Source organism: Notamacropus eugenii, chromosome 5, assembly GCF_028372415.1.
Source record: "Notamacropus eugenii isolate mMacEug1 chromosome 5, mMacEug1.pri_v2, whole genome shotgun sequence".
NCBI lineage: Eukaryota > Metazoa > Chordata > Mammalia > Diprotodontia > Macropodidae > Notamacropus > Notamacropus eugenii.
Genome location: NC_092876.1, coordinates 23,227,176 through 23,247,361, shown reverse-complemented (window position 1 = coordinate 23,247,361; position 20,186 = coordinate 23,227,176). Strand labels below are relative to the sequence as shown.

General features: G+C 43.3%; 1 protein-coding gene across 1 annotated transcript; it reads left to right on the top strand.

Moving 5' to 3' along the window:
* Positions 1 to 3,394: 3,394 nt before the first annotated feature.
* KLK10 (kallikrein related peptidase 10) lies at positions 3,395 to 8,213 on the top strand. The gene is made up of 6 exons (XM_072607738.1): positions 3,395 to 3,595; positions 4,191 to 4,260; positions 5,081 to 5,264; positions 5,808 to 6,085; positions 6,240 to 6,373; positions 7,270 to 8,213. Exons 1-6 carry the CDS (start codon positions 3,593 to 3,595, stop codon positions 7,420 to 7,422), a joined length of 822 nt encoding a protein of 273 aa, XP_072463839.1. The 5' UTR covers positions 3,395 to 3,592; the 3' UTR covers positions 7,423 to 8,213.
* Positions 8,214 to 20,186: the final 11,973 nt, after the last annotated feature.

The following is a 20,186-nucleotide window of genomic DNA, read 5'->3' as shown; positions in this document are numbered from 1 at the left end:
ACACAATATATATATGTATACACACACATATTTGTACATATATAGTGTTTCTACACATAATACATATATACACACATACATCAATATAGTGTTTCTACATACACACATACATACATACATATATATGTATATATATGTATGTATGTATAATTATTATGATTATGTGCCAGGCACTGGGTTAAGTGCTGGAGATGAAGCAAAGGGCAAAGGACAGCCCTTGCCCTCAAAGTCCAATGTGTCAGGAAGGGCACCTGGACTCAGGTGCTTTTAGAACTGGGTGTAAGCTGATGGAAAGTGGGATATTTAGCCTAGAGAAAAGAAGTATTAAGGAAGACCTGAGAGCAGTTCCATGGACAAGTTGGCTGTTATTATGACTACTTGTTGGGTATGTGCAGAAGGGATGGTTGTTCAAAGATGGGCTAGACTAGTTAGCCAGGGCAGCTAAGTGGTGCAATGGATAGAGCACCTGAGTTCAAATCTCACCTCAGACACTTGACACTCACTAGCTGTGTGACCTTGGGCAAGTCACTTAACCCCAATTGCCTCATCCTGGGTCATCTCCAGTCATCCTGATGAATATCTGGTCACTGGATTGAGATGGCTCTGGAGGAGAAGTGAGGCTGGTGACCTGCACAGCCCTCCCTCACTGAAAACAAAGTCAAGTGCAAGTCATGTCATCATTTCTCTAATGGCATGGGCTTCCACAATGAAGGACAAACACACACAGAGTAGTTAACCCCTTAAAGTCCTTTCTAACTCAGACATTTTTGATCCTTTGCTCACTTGTATTGTCAGAGGGATCAGACAGGAGGAATGAATTGGAAGGTGGGGAGGAAGCGTGGGATAGCAGAAAGAATGCTAGCTTGGAGGCCAGAGAGTCTGAGACCAAATCCCATCTCTATCATGTACCCCCGGGCAATCTTGGGTAAGTGCCTTTCCCTTCCTCTGTCTCAGTGTTTTCATCTGTAGAATGAACCCATTGATCTCAGGGCTTTTGAGATCCCTTGGGGCTCTAGATCTGGGATCCTGAGACCAGTAAAGAGCGACCCCAACAAAGGCTGAAGGATTTGAGTCCTCCTCAAGGCATTATGGCAGCCGGCTGGGCACAGGGTTCAGACTGAAGAGAAGCCAGAGCTGCTGGCCTGGATGCCTACAGCTCTAGCCCAGTGCCAGGAAGATGGGCAGCTGGGTCAGATCCCAGGAGTGGTTAATAAGTGTGAATAATTACCAGAGTCAGGTGCTAAGAAGAGGGGCCTATTAGGCACAGAACATGGGAAAACCAGGAACCCCAGGCAGCTTGGGAAGGGAGTCCTATCAGACTAACATGGTTCTTAGAGCCTAGGAGATACTGACGACAAAAACTGACAAACCACAGACCATACAGCTCCCAAGTTCCCTTATTTATAGGGGCAACTTCTCCTCTCTCCTATTATGATCCTAAAAGTACAAAATGTAGAACAGCCAAGGTCAGGGCTGAGAGGGGCCTTAGAACAGGGGATATCAGAGCTGGGAGAGGTCTTAGAACAGGGGATGTCAGTCAGAGCTGGGGGGTTCTTCCAAAGAATAACCAGTCAAGAAATATTTATTAAGCTTCTATTATCTGTCAGGCACTGTGGTAAGGGCTGGAGATACAAATATGAAAAAGAATTTCAGTTCCTGTCCTTGAGGAGCTTATAATATGATGATACAATCCAAAAGGTAGCTGAAAGGGGGGAGAGCAGATGGTAGAGGTGGGATGGCCCTTCTAATATATACTATTTGAGCTAGAAAGGACCTTAGAACCTCAAGCTGAGAAAGAACTTTTGAACAAAGATCATTCCAGAAGGGCACATCCTTGCAACCTGGAGCACTGGGAAAATTTGGGGGCAGTTTGTCACTATATAAACCTCAGTGAATCATTGAATGTGTCTTGACCTTAATTTCCTTCCCTTAAAAATGAAAGTATCTTATTAGATTATCTCGGATTTTCTATATTTTGCATTGCAAGGTCCCTTGTAACTCTGATGGTCTGAACATTGTGTTCTAAGGTCCTTTCTCATTTTAACCTTCAATGTGTCTTTGCCATGACATCAAGTCTCAGATCTCAGTGAATAGGAACAGTTGCCACAGTCACACTCAGCTAACTACTGGCATTATTAATAACACACAAACCCCTGTGATGGTCAACTAACTCCTCCAAAAAGAATACAAGGGGACCTGTATCTGCCTCCCCTCTATCCTGGGTCCCAGTCTTGGTCAGTTATTGTTCAGTCATGTCTGACTCTTTGTGACCCTATTTGGGGTTGTCTTGGCAAAGATATTGGAGTAATTTGCCCTTTCTTCTTCCAACTCATTTTACAGATGAGGAAACTGAGGCAAACAGGATGAAGAGACTTGCCCAGGGTCTGAGGGTCTGAGGTCAAATTTGAACTCAGGTCTTTTACAGACCTGGAGCATTATCCAGCCACTGCACCACCTAGTTGCCCTAATCTTGATCTACCTCTGCATAAACAACTTATCCCGGAGAATTGGCTCTGTTCCCGTTAGAAATGGTCTCTAGTTGGCACTCAGTTGTTGTGAGTTCAACTGTTTTTTTTTTTTTCCTATCGAAGTTGATTCCAGAGTGGAACCTTTTGAAAATGTACCAATATAAGCAAACTACTGGGACTTCTGAGCACATAAATCCTGATTAGGTCATATAAGGTGTGGTGCAGTGATTAGACTGCTAGGCTTTCAGTGTGGAAGACCTCACCTCAGATAAGTACCAGCTGTGTGACCCTGGGCCAGTCACCTAAGCCTGTTTGTCTCAGTTTCCTCATCTGTAAAATGAGCTGAAGAAGGAAATGGCAAACCCCTCCAGTATCTCTGCAAGAAAAACCCAAATGGGGTCACCAAGAGTGGGACAGGACTGAACAACAAATCAGGATTTGTTAGGATTCCTTCGGTTGTCAGGGGTCCTCATTTATGAATTCATCAGTCACTCTAGTTTTTTGTTTTGTCTTTCTCTATGTATTCCCTCCTCCCTCTGGAGAAGAGCACCTGGTAATTCTCTTCCTGGTCTGCCATTCTCTAATGCCTAACCAGCCATACAAATATTCAGTTGCACAAGTAGACAAACACCCCCTGGGTAGGGGTGAGAAGGAGAAAGGGGCAGGCTTCATCAGCCCCTTTCCCTGGGGTGAAGGGGTTGCCTCTCATCCCTCCCAACTGGTAGACTTGAAGCTGTCTTGTTCTCAATCCTGGAGGACTTCTTAGAGGAAGTGGTCATTGTGAACTCTCCCATTTGTGGGAGGGAAAGGTGCTTTGTTAGAAAACAGAGGATACAAAGGCACAAGAAGCCTTTTTAATTTTTTTTTTTTTAAATCAGGGCCTCTCCCTGGGCAGGAATCTGGTAACAGGCTTGGTGCCAGCCCCACCCAGAAAGTCTAATTAGGAAGGGTGGGGTAGTGGGGGCTTGATCCCCTAGGGGCTGGGTAGGGCAGCTTCCGGAGGCTGGGGGTTAAAAGAGGAGTCTTGGACTAAGGACCAGGAGCAGAGGACCTGATTGCCCATACGGGACTAGGCAGCGATCCAGCTACCCAGAGACACTCCCTGAGACACTGTCAATGACCCCATGGTAAGACTGGGGGCTCTCCCTTCTCAGGGTTGGGGGGGAGGAGGAGGCTCAGGGCCCCTCCGGGCCAAAGAGCAGCAGTGGGTATGGAGGTGGGGGTAACTGAATTTCTTGGTTTCACTCTATGACTTTGAGAAAGTCACTCTCTATGATCCTCCTATTGGAAACCCCTTGGGCTGACGTCTGGGAAGAGCTACCCACCATAACCGACCCTGAGAAAGTGGGGGGAAATGGCTAGTTGTTGCAGACTTTCCAGAATAGACTTCCTCTCTCTGGACTCCAATCTCCCTCGGTGGAAACTGGGGAGAGATCTGCTAAGCTTGGTTTTAGGATATCCAGGGAGATGCTAAAAGGGGCTGTTATTATTTTAATTATTGCTGTTATTACCACAATTAGCGTATTCTCCAATCCTGCCTGGGGGCCCCACTTAGCGAGTTATCTGATGGGGCGGCCGTTTAATCAGCGGGTTAGGGTGGGAGGTGGGGCCAGGGACTGGGAGGTTCTACAGTTTCTGGAAGTGAGCTGGGCTGGGCAGAGCTGGGGGAGTCACTGGACTTCCTAGATGGGAAAGGACCTCTTTCTCCCTCTCCAACCACAGCTTCCAAGAATGAGGAGTCGAGGTTCCATCCACATCGCCCTGTGGTGCTTGATACTTGCTTCCTGCAGGGGTAAGGGAAGATATGAGCGGACTGGGTGGGAGAGGAGACAGGGCTCCCCAGCGATGGCTTTCCATCACAACCACCCTGTCACTATATTGAATCCAGTCCCAACCTCTCCTCCCCCTGGAACCTCATCCTCGAATTCATCCTCCCCTTAATACATCACTTAACCTCATTCCCTCTCCATCCCTCACGCATCCCACACTTTTCTCATCTTTCCTGCCCCCAAATCCAGCCCTACCATGATTTCTGTCCCCAGTCTTTACTCTCTCCTTCTAAACCGTTTCCAGCAGCCCCTCCCAGCGGCAAGCTGACCCCTTCCCCTCAACTCCACCTTTCATAATCTGCATCTGTGCGAAGTAGAGAGTCCTGGCTTTTGGAGTCAGATAAGCTCGTGGATAATGACTAGCTGAGCGTGGTTGTTCAAGTCCTTCAACCTAGCTGCCTCAGTTTACCCATTATTAAAACAGAGGGGTTATACCTGAACTGCTCACCCCAGCGTGTAGTTGGGATGTAAGAATGGACTGGGCAAACCTCACAGCTTTATAAAAATATAAGTTAATACTTCACAACACTGGTAGAATCCAGAGCTAATGGATGGAAAGCTCTACGGACCAGAGAGATATCTTCGCTGCTGCTGTAGTTACGCTCCTACTGTCTGGTACCATTCCCTTTCTTGTCCCTCTCCCATCAATCTCCCCCCAACTCTTTCCGAGACCCTCTCTTCTATTTCCCCTCCTTCTTTGGATAGCTTCTTGCTTCTCCGTCCTCCTCTTTCCTAGGCCCAGCCCTCCACCCTCAGGACTTCTCACTCCTCTCTCTCTTCCAGCTGCTCCTGGAACCTCAGTTTCCCCAGTCCCGGAGGCATTGGAGGACCCGAGGGCCAGGATTACCCAGTGCTCCCGGGGCTCTCAGCCTTGGCATGTCTCGCTCTTCAAAGACCTCTCATTCCGCTGTGCGGGAGTCCTGGTGGACCGTGAATGGGTATTAACCGCAGCCCATTGCGCTGAAAGGTATAATCCAAAAAAAAAGGAGCGGCAGGTTCTGATCATTTTAGTGTTTTCAGGGTAAATCTAGATCTGGGATCTTAAAGCCGGCTGTGAACAGGGAAGGCAAAAGGTAGTGTGGGGATTTAGTTGGAGGTGGGGGCAGAAAGGGGAGACCTCCAAGATGAGGAAGTCCCACTGCATACAGAAAAACTGAGTCCCCGCAGAGGACAACGACTTGCCTAGTGTCACAGTCATAAGCTGAAGAGGCCGGGATAGACTTCAGAATCACAGAATTTCAAATTAGGAGGGACTCCAGGAAGTTCCATTAGTTCAGACCTCTCATTTTGTTAATGGTATCCCAGAGACCTTGACTCACAAACCTGGGCCTCTCCTACTACTACTTTCTCAGAGGACTGTGGGAAGGAAGGAGGGATGAGGAAAGGCTGACTGAGCTGGTTCAGTACGTCAGGGAAGGGGAAGGGAATGGAGTGGAGTCAGGCAAGGCATGAGGGCTTCCCAGAAAGTGGTTGTACCTAGAGCTTCCCTTCTGTCTTCTGGCCTGGATAGTTGGCTTTGGGCCAAACTTGGTGACTACCATCTGCTACTTCCTGATGGAGGAGAACAACTCAAGATCAGCTCTGTTATGATCCCCCACCCCAAGTACAAGGCCGGTTCTGGTCCTTCCCTCCCTGCGCGAACTGATGAGCATGACCTCCTTCTGATGAAACTTCGTCGTCCAGCCATCCTGGGACCCCGGGTCCAGGTCTTACCTCTGGCCAGGAGCTGTGCTGCCCCAGGGACTCGATGTCAGGCTGCAGGCTGGGGGACTACCAGCCAACCCCGAGGTACAGGGTGCTTAGCAGCCCCATGTTGGAGTGGTCAGAAACCTGGGTCCAGGATGGGGTGGTGGCTGTCAGCCCAAAGGCAGTATGATCACCAAGGGGAGTAGGGGCAGGCAGCCAAGCCACCTCGAACTCCAGCTTTGATTTCTCCCACTAGTGAAATACAGCAAGAGCTTGTCCTGCTCGGAGGTCACTGTCTTGTCTCCCAAAGAGTGTTCGCTGTCCTACCCTGGGGTGCTTACAAACAATATGGTATGTGCTGGCTTGGACAACGGCCAGGACGCCTGTCAGGTGAGCATTTCAATTTATCCAACACTAATGAAGGGTCTGTTGTAAGCCAGGCACTGGGCCAGGTGTTGGAAATACAAAAACCAAACAGAAACAGTGACTGTGATCCAGGAACTCATATGTTATTGGAGTGGGTGGGTGGGAGCATACAAAGTAATTTAAGGGAGGGAGAGAGAGACAGAGAAAGAGGTAGGGAAACAGGGACAGAGAGAGAGGGAAGGAGACAGAGAGATAGATGGAGACAGACACAGAGACAGAGAAAGAGGGAAGGAAGGGAGCGGCAACACTTTGGGGGTCAGGAAGTCAATCTGGAAGCATTAATTAAGGTACATCTGAAAGTGTTCATATAAAGACAAAAATGAGCTAGTGCTAGCCCTGAAGGAATTCACATTTTATAGGAAAGATTTGGTTTAGAAAGCCATATATCTGAGTATGGGGGCATCTAGGTGGCACTACAGTGGATAGAGCACTGGATCTGGAGACAGGAAAACCTGAGTTCAAATGAGGCCCCAGACACTTAGTAGCTGGGTGGCCCTGGGCAAGTCACTTAACCCTTTTTGCCTCAGTTTCCTCATCTGTCAAATGAGCTGGAGAAGGAAATAGCAAACCACTCTAGTATCTCTGCCAAGAAAATCTCAAATGGGGTCATGGAGAGTTGGACACAACTGAAAACAACAAGAACACCTGAGTGTATTTTGAAGGAAGCTATGGATGAGCTGAGGAGGGATTATACATATCAGACAAGGAGGACCCTATTCCCTTCTGCAGAGACTTCAGAGATGGGTGATGGAGGGGAGGGGACAGCTAGTGGGCCAGTTTTACCAAGATGGTTATGCCAGTGGGGAGGGACTCCAGGGCATTATTTAAGAGGTGATGAAACTTGTTCTGTCCTCTCCTAGAGTGATTCTGGAGGCCCCTTGGTTTGCAATGGGACTCTCGAGGGCATCCTCTCCTGGGGTGATTACCCCTGTGGTTCAGCGCATCGACCAGCAGTTTATACTTGGATCTGTAAATACAGCTCCTGGATTGAGAGGATCATTCGGACCCACTGACACCACTGGAACCCCTACAATCTTCCCAGTATCTTGTGACCCTCATGTCTTTTGTTCTTCCCACCCAGACCCTGAGTGTTTGACCCTATCGTTTCCTACCCCCTCTAGGACCTAGCTCCTGCCTGCTTCAGGATGCAGGCATCCCCCAGCTCCTCAGGCTCACAGTTTCCATCACCTCAAAGAAGTAGGCATCTGGGCCACCGTCTGTGACCCACCTCCCTGGGACCCAAAGGTCTGTTCTCCTAGATCCCAGGCCCTTGAAGGACTGGGGCATCCAAGCTCTCTCACTTTACTTCAGTGAAATGATCAGCAGTACCAGTCTGTTGAAGAGAGCTGTCCTGAGCTTCTACCTACCTAGGACTTCAGAGGCAACTCCACCCCTCTTTTTGGAGCTTTGGGGCAGGCCCCTTACCTCCAAATGCTCCCATTACTGCTACTACTCCAACTACTCTCCCCACATTTCCTGTTTCCTGGTCCTGCTCTGTAAACCATTCCACCTGTCAGGGCAGAGTTCTGAATCACTTAGAGGCCTAAATTTTTCTGCCCTGCCCTCTTTAATCTCCGAATACTCTTTACTTCCCCTACTCTATGGGTCAGTTGGAACACTCACTGCTTGTGGACACTTGGAGACTTTTGAAACAAACATCTTCCAAGACATTTTTGAGATTCTTAGGAATTAAGAGGAGAGATCTGGAAAAGTCAAATTTTCCTACAGATTCTTCATGTTTTGGAGCTTCAGTCTTCTAATACATTCTTGAGATACTCTAGTGAGAGTACCTAATGCTCTAAAATGAGTTGGTTTTTTGTCTCATTAAGCTTTGGAATGTGATGGGTAAAATCTGGAATAATGGGTGAAGCAAATGTTTGAATTCCTGAGCATAGCAATTCATTAAGCATTGCAAAACATATCAAGACCAGGTCTCCTCAGCTTGGCGCTGGACCCCAAAGCCGGGGGTGGGTGAGCATTTCTATTCATGAAGGAAACAACAGGATATAAACTAGGGTACAAGATTAAATAACTGGATTTGGGGACAGCTAAGTGACACAGTGGATAGAACGCCACACCTGGGGTCTGGAAGACTCGAGTTCAATTCCAGTCTCAGACACTGGCTGTGTGACCCTGAGTAAGTCACCTAATTCTCTTTGCCTCAGTTTCCTCATCTGTAAAATGAACCGAAGAAGAAAATGATATACCAGTATCTGCCAAGAAAATCTACAAGGTATTACAAAGAGTCAGACATGAAATGACCAACAAAAATCTTTACCAATTACTGTGCTAAGCACTGGGGATTAGGAAAAAGTGAATATCCCTCTCTCCCGCAAGGAACTTACATTTGAATGAGGGAGAGAGCATACACATATATTAGTATACAAGTTACATACAAAGTAATATAAGAAATAACTCGAGAAGGGGAAGGCACAAGCTATGTTTATTGGCAATAATAAGTGGTACTCCCATAGGCTCTGTTGGTATTTCCTAGGGGAAAAGTGGAGAGACATCCTAGATCTGGACATGAAAATCACCTCAGAGGTGATCTATTCCAGTCCCCCAGTTAAAGTGACTTCCCCAAGGTCATTCAGCACAAGAACTGAATTTAATCAGAGTTCTGGTTTCAAGTAGAACCCTTCCATTGGTGCCATACTGCAGATTGGAGGATCCTTGGTAGCAGAAATGGAGAGATGCAGGATATGAGGATTACAGGGTACAGATGAACACAGAAAGGGAATCTTAGAGGGAGATGGGAACAGGAGGTGAGATGGAAAAATGAGACCTCAGAATCTTAAGAGGTGGATGGGAACCCTGTTTATGAGAAGCAGAATGCCACAGTGAAAAGAATTCTGGACATGACTCAGGAAGGCCTGGGTTCTAATCCTGCTTCAGGAATTTAGTAGCTCTGTCATCCTGGACACTTAACCTGAGTCTCAGTTTCCCCATCTATAAAATGAATGGATTGTACTTGACGTCTGAGGTGTCTTCCATCTCTAAATCTATGCCACTGAGATCAACACCTTTAAGAGAAATCATATATTGATGTAGGCAGGTTAGGTTAGCCCCTTCTGGGGAAAGAAATAGGGAAGCATAAAGATCAGGGGATGAATATCCCTAAATATAGGCCCTGACTCCAAAGGAAAGATACCCTTTATATGGTATGTGACCCAGAGATACAACAAAAAATTCTCACTTGGGAGAATTCAGTTTGGTCATTAAAAAAAAAAAGTATGTGTGTGTATGGGGGTGTCATAGTGCAGAGTCCTAGCCCTGGAGACAGGAGGACTTGAGTTCAAATGTGACCCCAGACACTTACCAGCTGTGTGACCCTAGGCAAGTCATTTAAACCTGATTGCCTCCCCCAAAAAACAATGCAATATGTAGAGTAGTTTAGAAGATAGTCCCTCCTCCAGTAAGGCAGGAGAGGGTTGCCCATCCCAGTGATTCCAACTCTTATCCCCAAGGGCAAGGGGAAAAGATAGTCACTGTGAGAAAGGCCTGTACAATGGAAGAGACTGAAAGTTGAGTTTCAGCAGCAGCAGTCACCAGGGAAAAGAAGCACTCACACCCATGTTCGCACCCTTGGAACACCCTGAGTTAGTTACCTTTCTGATCTGACCTAATGAATGGAGTTCACCCTTGATTGGAGTCTAGCACTTCTTGTCTAGTTTATTACAAAACTCAATAGCCTCTAACATCTGCAGGTCATTCCGAAACAACGGGTTAGGCTAGTGATCGAGGATTCCCAGATCATCCAAGGTGGCGTCCCAAGTTGACTTTGAGGCAGGGGCACACATGTATGTGGGAGTAGACTCTTATGGGAGTTAGTGTGTTCACTTGGTTTCTATATTCTTCAATGTACTCTGTAGTTAACTGGTAGGTGTGACTGAATCCCTCTTGGAAATCTCTGACCCTAACACAGATGCTATTTTTCTTTAAAATCTTCTGGACAGATCCATATTTTCATTGGTTGAAGGAAACTCCGTCTACTCGTGCAGGTCTGAACCGACTTCCCAATTTTTAGTGTTACACTGTTGCCTGGGACATTGAAAAGTTGTAGTCACACATCCAGTCTGTGTCCAGGGCTGTGGTCTTCCTAACTCCAAATCCAACTTTCCAGCCATGATTCACTTATATACCATGGTACTTCCCCAAAACAAGATATAATCAAGTGAACCAATGCATGTAAAGTATTTTACAAACCATACATCCCTTTGTATGCCATTATAAATGCCAGCCATTGTAATCTAAAAATTGTAGCTTATACAATCACAGATAAACTCTGCTGCTCAGATAAATCTGACCGTTCAGTTTCAGTTCCCTCAAATGAAGAATGAGGAGAGGGAGGTTGGTGGACTAGATACCTTCCCAAGTCTCTCATGATGTAGGCCACTTCAGATGAGGTAAAAACCATCAATATTTCACAAATAAATAACAGGAAACAATGGTTAATTTTAAAAAGCTATCATTCCAATCATTCTGTAGAGTAATTTGGAACTATGGATGAAGGGCCATAAAACTGGGCATACTCTTTGATTCAATAATACCACTGCTAGGTCTCTATCCCAAAGACATCAAAAAAAGGGGAGGAGAAAGGACCTACTTGTACAAAAATATTTCTAGTAGCTCTTTTTGTGGTAGCTAAGAATTGGAAATTGAAGGGATACCCATCATTTGGAGAATGGCTAAGCAAGCTGTGCTATACGATTGTGTTAGAATATCATTGTGCTATAAGAAATGACAAGCACGATGATTTCAGAAAAACTTGGACTTGCATGAGCTGATACAAAGTAAATTGAACAGAACAAGGAGAACATTGCACCCAGCAACAGCAATATTATTCGATGAAGAATTGTGAACCATTAGCTATTCTCAGTAATACAGTCATTCAAGACAATCCTAAAGGACAATCTGCCTTCAAAGAAAGAGCTGATATCCTTTGAATAAAGACCAAAGCATGCTAGTTTTCACTTTCTTTCTTTTGTTTTCTTTTATTTGAATCTTCTTGTACAAAGTGACTAATATGGAAATGTTCTACATGATTGTACATGTATAAATTATGTCTGATTGCTCACCATCTCCGGGAAGGGGGGAGAGACAGAAAGGGAGGGAGACATAGAATTCAGAACTCAAAATTTAAAAAAAATACAAATGTTGAAAAATTGTTTTAACATATAATTGGGTAGAAAATTTCATATATGTGTACATATGTATGTTATATGTGTATATATACACCTATATTTCCACACACATACACATACACACACACACACACACACATACATACACTCACAGTACGCATTTGAAGGCAGATCTTCCTGTCTACAGGCTCACTTCCCCACCTAGCTGCCTTAGATACTTACTATGTGTGACCCAGGACAAGTCATTCCACCTCTAATCTCAGTTTTCTGAAAGTTCATTTCACCTCAATTTTGTCATTTGTGAAATGAGGACAATAACAGTATTATCTGGGTTACTGTGAAAGCCAAATAAGATATTTGTAAAGCACTTTGTAAACCTTAAAATACCATATAAATGTTATCTTTTATCTTATATCTACTTATCTATTTTATGGCATGGTACGTGCCAATAGAATGTTAGTAAGCTCTTTAGAGCAGAGAATACTGGTCATCCTTGTATCCCTAGAGCCTTGTCCAAAGCATCGTTTATAGTAGATGGTGAATGAATGCTTTCTGAGTTGATAAAAGTAGGAAAACTCCCTGAGCTTCCAGGAGCCTAGCAGCGATTCTTAGGATGATCCCTTAGAAAGTTTCTTCCACATTGACATCAAGTCATTATTGGCTTCTCTGTGGGTCTGGTAACTCAACCAGCTCTGACTCCACCCAACTGTGATCATGCTGCCCACATCTCTCCAACTTGTTCAGGAGATGACAAGCGCTTGAGTTTGAGGAAGCATTACCCACTCTACTTGTTGACTCATTCATTTAGCCAGAAGGGAAATGGTTTGGTCTGGCATGGCCTCATGAGGGAGACAATGCAGCATGGTTGGAATGAGTGCTGACTTTAGTCACGATTCCTGGATTCTGATCCTGGTCTGTTGAGTGTAAGCAATGGGATCTTCAGTAAGTCTTCGAAGGATTCTCAAATTCCTTATCCCAGTCCAGGCATAGGACAGGATGATTGCAGCTGCAAATCTGCAATTCTAACCTTTGTACATAGAGTTAGGAATCTTAGAGACGATCCAGCCAATCCTTGATTTGACTTGAGGAAACAGGTATAGAGGTTTAATGACTTGCCTAGAGCCACTCAGTTATTGTCTGATGGTAATTTGAACCCAAGTTTATTTTTTTATTTTAAATTTATGACCTGTGTTTCTTCCACTACACCAATGGCTCCCAACATTATCTGTTTCTTGAACTCTTTTCAAAAACAACAAAAGTGTTCTGTGAAACTCCAGAGTAATTTAAGATACTATTCACAGTATCTAAAACAGATTTATTTATTAGATGCTTACAATACCTATATTGATAACTTTTGCCCCCAAAACTCCAAATTAAAATTTACATTATATATTCTTATAAAATTTAAAATATCCTATCTATCTATAACAAGAGCTTTTACAAAGGAATATATACTTCAAAAATAATTTTAAAAAACCTACAATCTTACTCCCCTTAATAAGTGGGAGGAATAATTCTTGTCCCCTCTTATACCAGCTCAGTCTCTGTGGAGGGAAAGGGGATTAAGTTCATAATTTAGCTTGGTTCCCCTAGAGGAGAGTCCCAATTCCAAATCCAAAATTTACCTCACAGTAGAGTCCCAGGCACCTTGCCTTCTCAGGACTTCCGTGCTGGGCTGGTTGATGCACTATCTCACCTGCTATATTGGCCCCAAGGTTTCCACGGCTCAAACTCCCGTGTACGTGAGGATTACTTCTGGCACCTGAAGCAGAGGATAAACAACACAGAACAGAAATAAACACTCCAAAGCCAATTCCTCAGAGACAGGATAAAAGAGAGGGAACAGGAAATGGAGAGTCCCTCCCTTCTCACCCATTCTATTCAAGATATCTATGTTTGGCTGTCATAGATAGGAGTTGTGAAAAAGAACAGAGCTTAAAAGATGGTGGAGAAGAGTGAATGGCTAAGCTTTTCTGTGTTTTAAAGTTGCAGGCAATCAATGGAGGAGATCATCACCCATGTGATAGGTGAAGCAATGAGCTCCATGCTAGGTAGACATGGTCAAAACATACTTGGAGAAGCCCGGGTAGCATGTAATTATGAAAACTCTAAATATCACATTATACAACTCTAATTACAAAAATAATTATAAATATTTTATGAGGGACCTTCTGCAACAATCAAAAGAAGTAATTTGGCAAGACCACATATGCTTATTATTATCTGCATGAATTTATAGTAATGTTTTTATTGGATAAATTTTGTTGAAAATAATTATCATGCTTTAAAATAAATGAAAAACAAGATATAATTTGTGGAATGTTTGATATAATAATCATATATAAACTTAATTTTTATGGTGTATTTTTTTATTTGAACAAAAGGTTTGCAACATCTGACTAAACGCCAGAGAAACACAATTGAAAATTTGGTTTTGCCTTGAGTTTACTTCTGCATTTTGACTTGAAACAAGAATGAAGTGAAAATACTCACCCACAAATGTTTGGTAGAATATGGTAGGAGAATTTTCTAAGCCCTCTTGCTGAGAGATGGAAATATACTTAAAAATTTTTAGCCACCCATGATCAGTAAAAATGAATACCTAGTTAAGATATAAAACATCAGCATGTCTACAGGCTAATGACAAGCATTGCATTAAAGGGTTTTTGTTGCTGTTCAATTGTGTCTGACTCTTCATGATCTCATTTAGGGTTTTCCTTTGCAAAGATACTGATGTAGCTTGCTATTTCCTACTCCAGCTCATTTTACAAACGAGCAACTGAGGCACAGGGTTACATGGCTAGTTAGTGTCAGAGGCTAGATTTGATCTCAGGAAGCTGAATCTTCCTGACTCCAGGCCTGGCACCTTATCCACTGATACCTTCCCTGCATTAAAGGATATGATATTTAAATTCCACATATTGCTTCATTTTAAACCATATTTATACATAAACTAATTTTTGTAGGGAAAGAATCTCTTAGACATGATTTTCTTCTTTTCTGCCATTGACACACTGTCTATGTTCTCACTAAAAAAAACCAAAAAAACAAAAAAATAAACTGCCGAATGACTAAGTGATGTTGCCAAACAGTTCATGTGAAATTCTGCCAAAAGACTAGTAACTTGAGCAGATGCTAATTTAAATTGGAAAACAGTCTTAATAATCCAAGAAGAGATAATACACATTCCTGAAGAATGTTCAAGGTGGTCTGTCAGGATTTGAAGATGGTTTATAATATACATAACCAGCTATCCCTGCTTTTTCCCCTAACAACCTCACATTTACAGTGACAGAATGTGAATATTAACATCTTGATCATGTGATTATGTTACTGTTAAAGTGTGAAATACAGGGCAACAGAGAGGAACTAAAGAGCCACCCATTGCTGTGCACAGACTAGAAATGAGAGTATGTACATACATCTGATCATCTTTTGGGATCAAATATAAAACCCTTGTGGAAGTTTGGAAACAATTTCATGACAGGTTGAAAAACTGCAAGAACAGGTTGCATTTAGTCAGAAGTAGTCAGAGTCTAACGTCACTTCTGCCGGAACGTGATGGCTTTGAATCATTGCAAAAAAACCTATAATGTTTAAAATGCAAACATGCTTGTTGTCAAAGAGGACAAGTGGTTGACCAAAATGACATCACCATGATAAAGTCAAGTTTCAATGTGTCCAACTGCGGCTGATCAGACCAACATGAGCTCGAAATGTTCTGCCACAGATTGGTCACAAATATTCTGAGTGAGCATTTGGGGTGGATACTTCAAATTTGCGCATCCTACGTTTCCTTTGAGCCATTTCAATTCTGCAGTTGCTCATAGAGCCCAGTCCCCTTTCTGATGTGGGCATGCCATGCTGAACAGTCCTGTGCCAGTGTCTCCCATGATGCACAAACTTCTTCAGAGAGACCTTAAGAGTGTCTTTGTATCGCTTCTTCTGACCACCATGTGATCGCCTGCTCCATAGGAGTTCTCCATAAAACAGTCTTTTTGGCAAGTGTACATTTTGCATTCGAACAACGTGGCCAGCCCATCAGAGTTGTACTCTCTGCAGCATAGTTTGAATGCTTGGCAGGTTAGTTTGAGTAAGGATCTCAGTGTCTGGTACCCAGTCCTGCCAGGTGATCCTCAGAATCTTCCTAAGACAGTTTAGATGGAAGCGATTCAATTTCCTGGCATGACACTGGTAGACTGTACATGTTTCACAGGCATACAACAATGAGGTCAGCACAACAGCTCCGTAGACCTTCAGTTTGGTAGTCAGTCTAATACCTCTTCTCTCCCATACTTACTGCTTAAGTTACTAGTAAAGAATTTTTAGCATGAACCCCTTGGATCATTGTCTCAGATTCCAAGGGGTTTGAGAACTACTAAATGCTGAATTACTCCACACTCTCACCTGTTGTCAAAGAAACCAGACTAGCTTCTAGAGGATGCCTAAACATCACAGGATTTAAGCCAATCTCACTAGATTAAAACTTGCAGATTGTATTCTCTTCCCTGTTTTGAAATTTGGGACATATTTTTTTTCTTCTATTGATTTCGTTTTAAATTTATGGGATAAAACAAGCATTTCCATAGCATAGTATAATTAAATAAGATTGCAGATAAAACTGTAACTCTATTATGGACAACTTGCTATTTCTCTTAAATACATAATAAAGTTATCATATAAATTTGTTTTTTCTTTTTTTCTTCCTTCTTCCCCTCCCTAGAGATGGTACCATTAGACACACATACGTGTGTGTATGTGTGTGTGTATATATATATATATACATATATATATACACATATATATGTGTGAATAAAACTTATTCTATATGGACTTCTATTAATCTGTTCTTTCTCCAAATGCAGATAACATCTTTCTTGACATGTGTTTTTTGTCCCCTAATTCTGAAGGATCTTCCCCATTCTTCAAAATTTTTCAAAAAACACTTACAATGGCTCAACAATTTCATCTGCCATTTCTTTGATTATCTTGGATCTAATGGCTCTAATTCTTCAAGGCATTTAGGATCTCTCTTATTATATCCCTACTTGCCTTATAATGCCCTAATCAGACCACATCCAGAATATGAGGTTCAGGTATGGATTCTACAGTTTAGGATGGTGGTTAAAATGCTATAGAATTATCAGAGAAGGGTAACTAGAATGCTGAAGTGTCATATGTACAAGGATTCTTTGAATTAACTGGGAATGCTTAAGTTGGAGTAGAGAAGATTCAGGAATAATTGGGAGCAGTCTTCAAGGATCTGATAGGATCATATGAAAAATGTGTTTGACTTATCCTTCTTAGGTCTAGAGTACAGAATTATGACCAAAGGTAGAATTTATAGAGGTAGATCATTCCTTTGCTCTAAGTAAAAACTGACATTCCCTCCTGGAGTAGGAGGTGAATTGGGAGAGATGGAGGGTAAATATAGAGAAAATAGAGTAATATGGAGGATATAGAATTGAGAAAAGATAGTGGAAAATGGTGAGATATAGGAGATACAGGGAGAAATAAGAAGATATAGAATGAGATAATGAGATGAAGGAGATGGAGGAAGATGGGAAGAGAAAGGGATATAGAAAAAATTCTAAAACATTGGGTTTAAAAGTTTTTTTGTTTGTAACAACAGTCATTTCCAAATGTATAACTGACTTACAGAATATCTCCTCTCATTTTGGGAAAGGGAAAAATATGTAGTGTAAAGGAGACTAAGGGAAAAGATGGTAAAATTGGAGAAGGTGGGAAATGATATTAAAGACAGAAGAAATGGAAAGGTTAAAAGAGGGAGTAGATAGGGAGTAGTAGATGTGTTCAACTGTAGTTGATCAAAACAGTAGAAGATTGAACTCAGAATGCTCTACCACAAGTTGGGCACAAATCGGCCATATGAACATTTGGGGTGGCTTATCTAAATGTGTGCATCTCACATTTCTTTTGAATCACCTCAATTCTGGTTTCTGATAGTGAACAGTACCTTTTAAAATTAATTAATTAATTTTTAGTTTTTAGTATTCACTTCCATAAGATTTTGAGTTCTAAATTTTCTCCCCCTTCTCCAAGGTGCCATGTTATAGTCTCTACATATGCTTTCATATTAAACATATTTTCACATTAGTCATGTTGTAAAGAAGAATTAGAACCAATGGGAGAAACAACGAAAAAGAAGGTCAAACAAACAAAAAAGAGAGAGCAAATGATGTGCTTCTATCTAGATTCAGACTCCATAGTTCTTTTTCTGGATGCGGATAGCATTTTCCATCGTGTGTCTTTTGGAGTTGTCCTAGATCCTTGCTTTGCTGAAAAGAGCTGTCTTTCAAAGTTAGTCATCACACAATGTTGCTGTTATGTGTACAATGTTCTCCTTGTTCTGCTCACTTCACTCAGCATCAGTTCATGTAAATCTTTCTAGGTTTTTCTGAAGTCCACCTGCTCATTCTTTCTTATGGAACAATAATACATTCATATATCACAACTTGTTCAGTCATTCCCCAGTTGATAGGTATCCTCTCAATTTGCAGTTCTTGGCCACCACAAAAAGATCTGGAACAACACCTTCTTTGATATAGGCATGCCATGCTGGGCAGTTCTGTGCCAGTGTTTCCCATGTTCCATAATCAATTCCAAAGTTCTTCAGAGAGACCTTGAAAGTGTCCTTGTATTACATCTGACCACCATGTGAACATTTGCCTTGTATGAGTTCTCTGTAAAATAGTCTTTTGGGCAAGTGTATTTTTGGCATTCAAAAAATGTCACCAGACCATCAGAGTTAGAATTTACATTCTAAAGGTGGGGGGTGGGGTGGGAGAACGGCATGATAAAATATAAGTGAAGGAGAGTGAGGCTGCTCCTGAATCAAAGATGGAGAAGTATGGAGAGTGAGGAGTGGAACCGGGTGAAGTGAACTTGTGCTAGACCCTTCATGAAATAATAAAGCAGGATAGAGTCTCACCAAGCAAGGGAGTTAAACCTCAGGGTCAAGGCATCAAGGTTAGGAAGGCTGCTAGTGAAAGTGTGAAGAAGTGGGAAGGGTCTGGAGTAGATCAGGAAGTGAAGTGAATATGTAAAAGATAAGGAGAAATGAGAGGGTAGAAATAAGGAGAAGTGGAAAGAATGGAGATGGAGGGGTGTGGCGGAGAGTAAGAGCGATGCCTAGATTAGAGGACATGGAGAGAAATGATGGGAGAGGCTAGAACATTGGGCTAAATCTTATAGGATAAAATTTAATAGGGAATAATAGTGCTCTTTTTGAGACTTTAAAATTAAATTCACTTGCCAGTTAGTTGTATCAAGGTGGCAGTTCATTTAAAAAAGAAGTGGAGGTTCCAAGAGATGACAAGCTCAAGGTAAATAAAAATTCTTCTACGACAGCTGGAAAATCAAATGCACTCTTGCCATACCAAGAAAAGCATAGAGAGCTGAATGGTGTCCCTGCTGCATGTACTCCATCCTGTTCAGATTATTATCTGGAACACCTTGTTAAGTTATGAATGCTTTCTACGTTGGCTCAAAGGCCATAATGTATGAAAGGTGTTCCACAAACTTCAAAGCATTATATAAATGCCAGTTTTTGCTACCTCAACTTCTACTACAACGTTGCCACCACCACTACTCCCACTACTGTTACCATTACTACTGCTACCACCACCACCACCACTACTCCCACTACCGTTACCATTACTACTGCCACCACCACCACCACCACCACCACTACTCCCACTACCGTTACCATTACTACTGCCACCACCACCACCACCACCACCACTACTCCCACTACCGTTACCATTACTACTGCCACCACCACCACCACCACCACCACTACTCCCACTACCGTTACCATTACTACTGCCACCACCACCACCACCACCACCACTACTCCCACTACCGTTACCATTACTACTGCCACCACCACCACCACCACCACCACCACTACTCCCACTACCGTTACCATTACTACTGCCACCACCACCACCACCACCACCACTACTCCCACTACCGTTACCATTACTACTGCCACCACCACCACCACCACCACCACTACTCCCACTACCGTTACCATTACTACTGCCACCACCACCACCACCACCACCACTACTCCCACTACCGTAACCATTACTACTGCTACCACCACCACCACCACCAATACTCCCACTACCGTTACCATTACTACTGCCACCACCATCACCACCACCACTACTCCCACTACCGTTACCATTACTACTGCCACCACCACCACCACCACTACTCCCACTACCGTTACCATTACTACTGCCACCACCACCACCACCACCACCACTACTCCCACTACCGTTACCATTACTACTGCCACCACCACCACCACCACTACTCCCACTACCGTTACCATTACTACTGCTACCACCACCACCACCACTACTCCCACTACCGTTACCATTACTACTGCTACCACCACCACCACCACTACTCCCACTACCGTTACCATTACTACTGCCACCACCACCACCACCACCACCACTACTCCCACTACCGTTACCATTACTACTGCCACCACCACCACCACCACCACCACTACTCCCACTACCGTTACCATTACTACTGCCACCACCACCACCACCACCACCACTACTCCCACTACCGTAACCATTACTACTGCT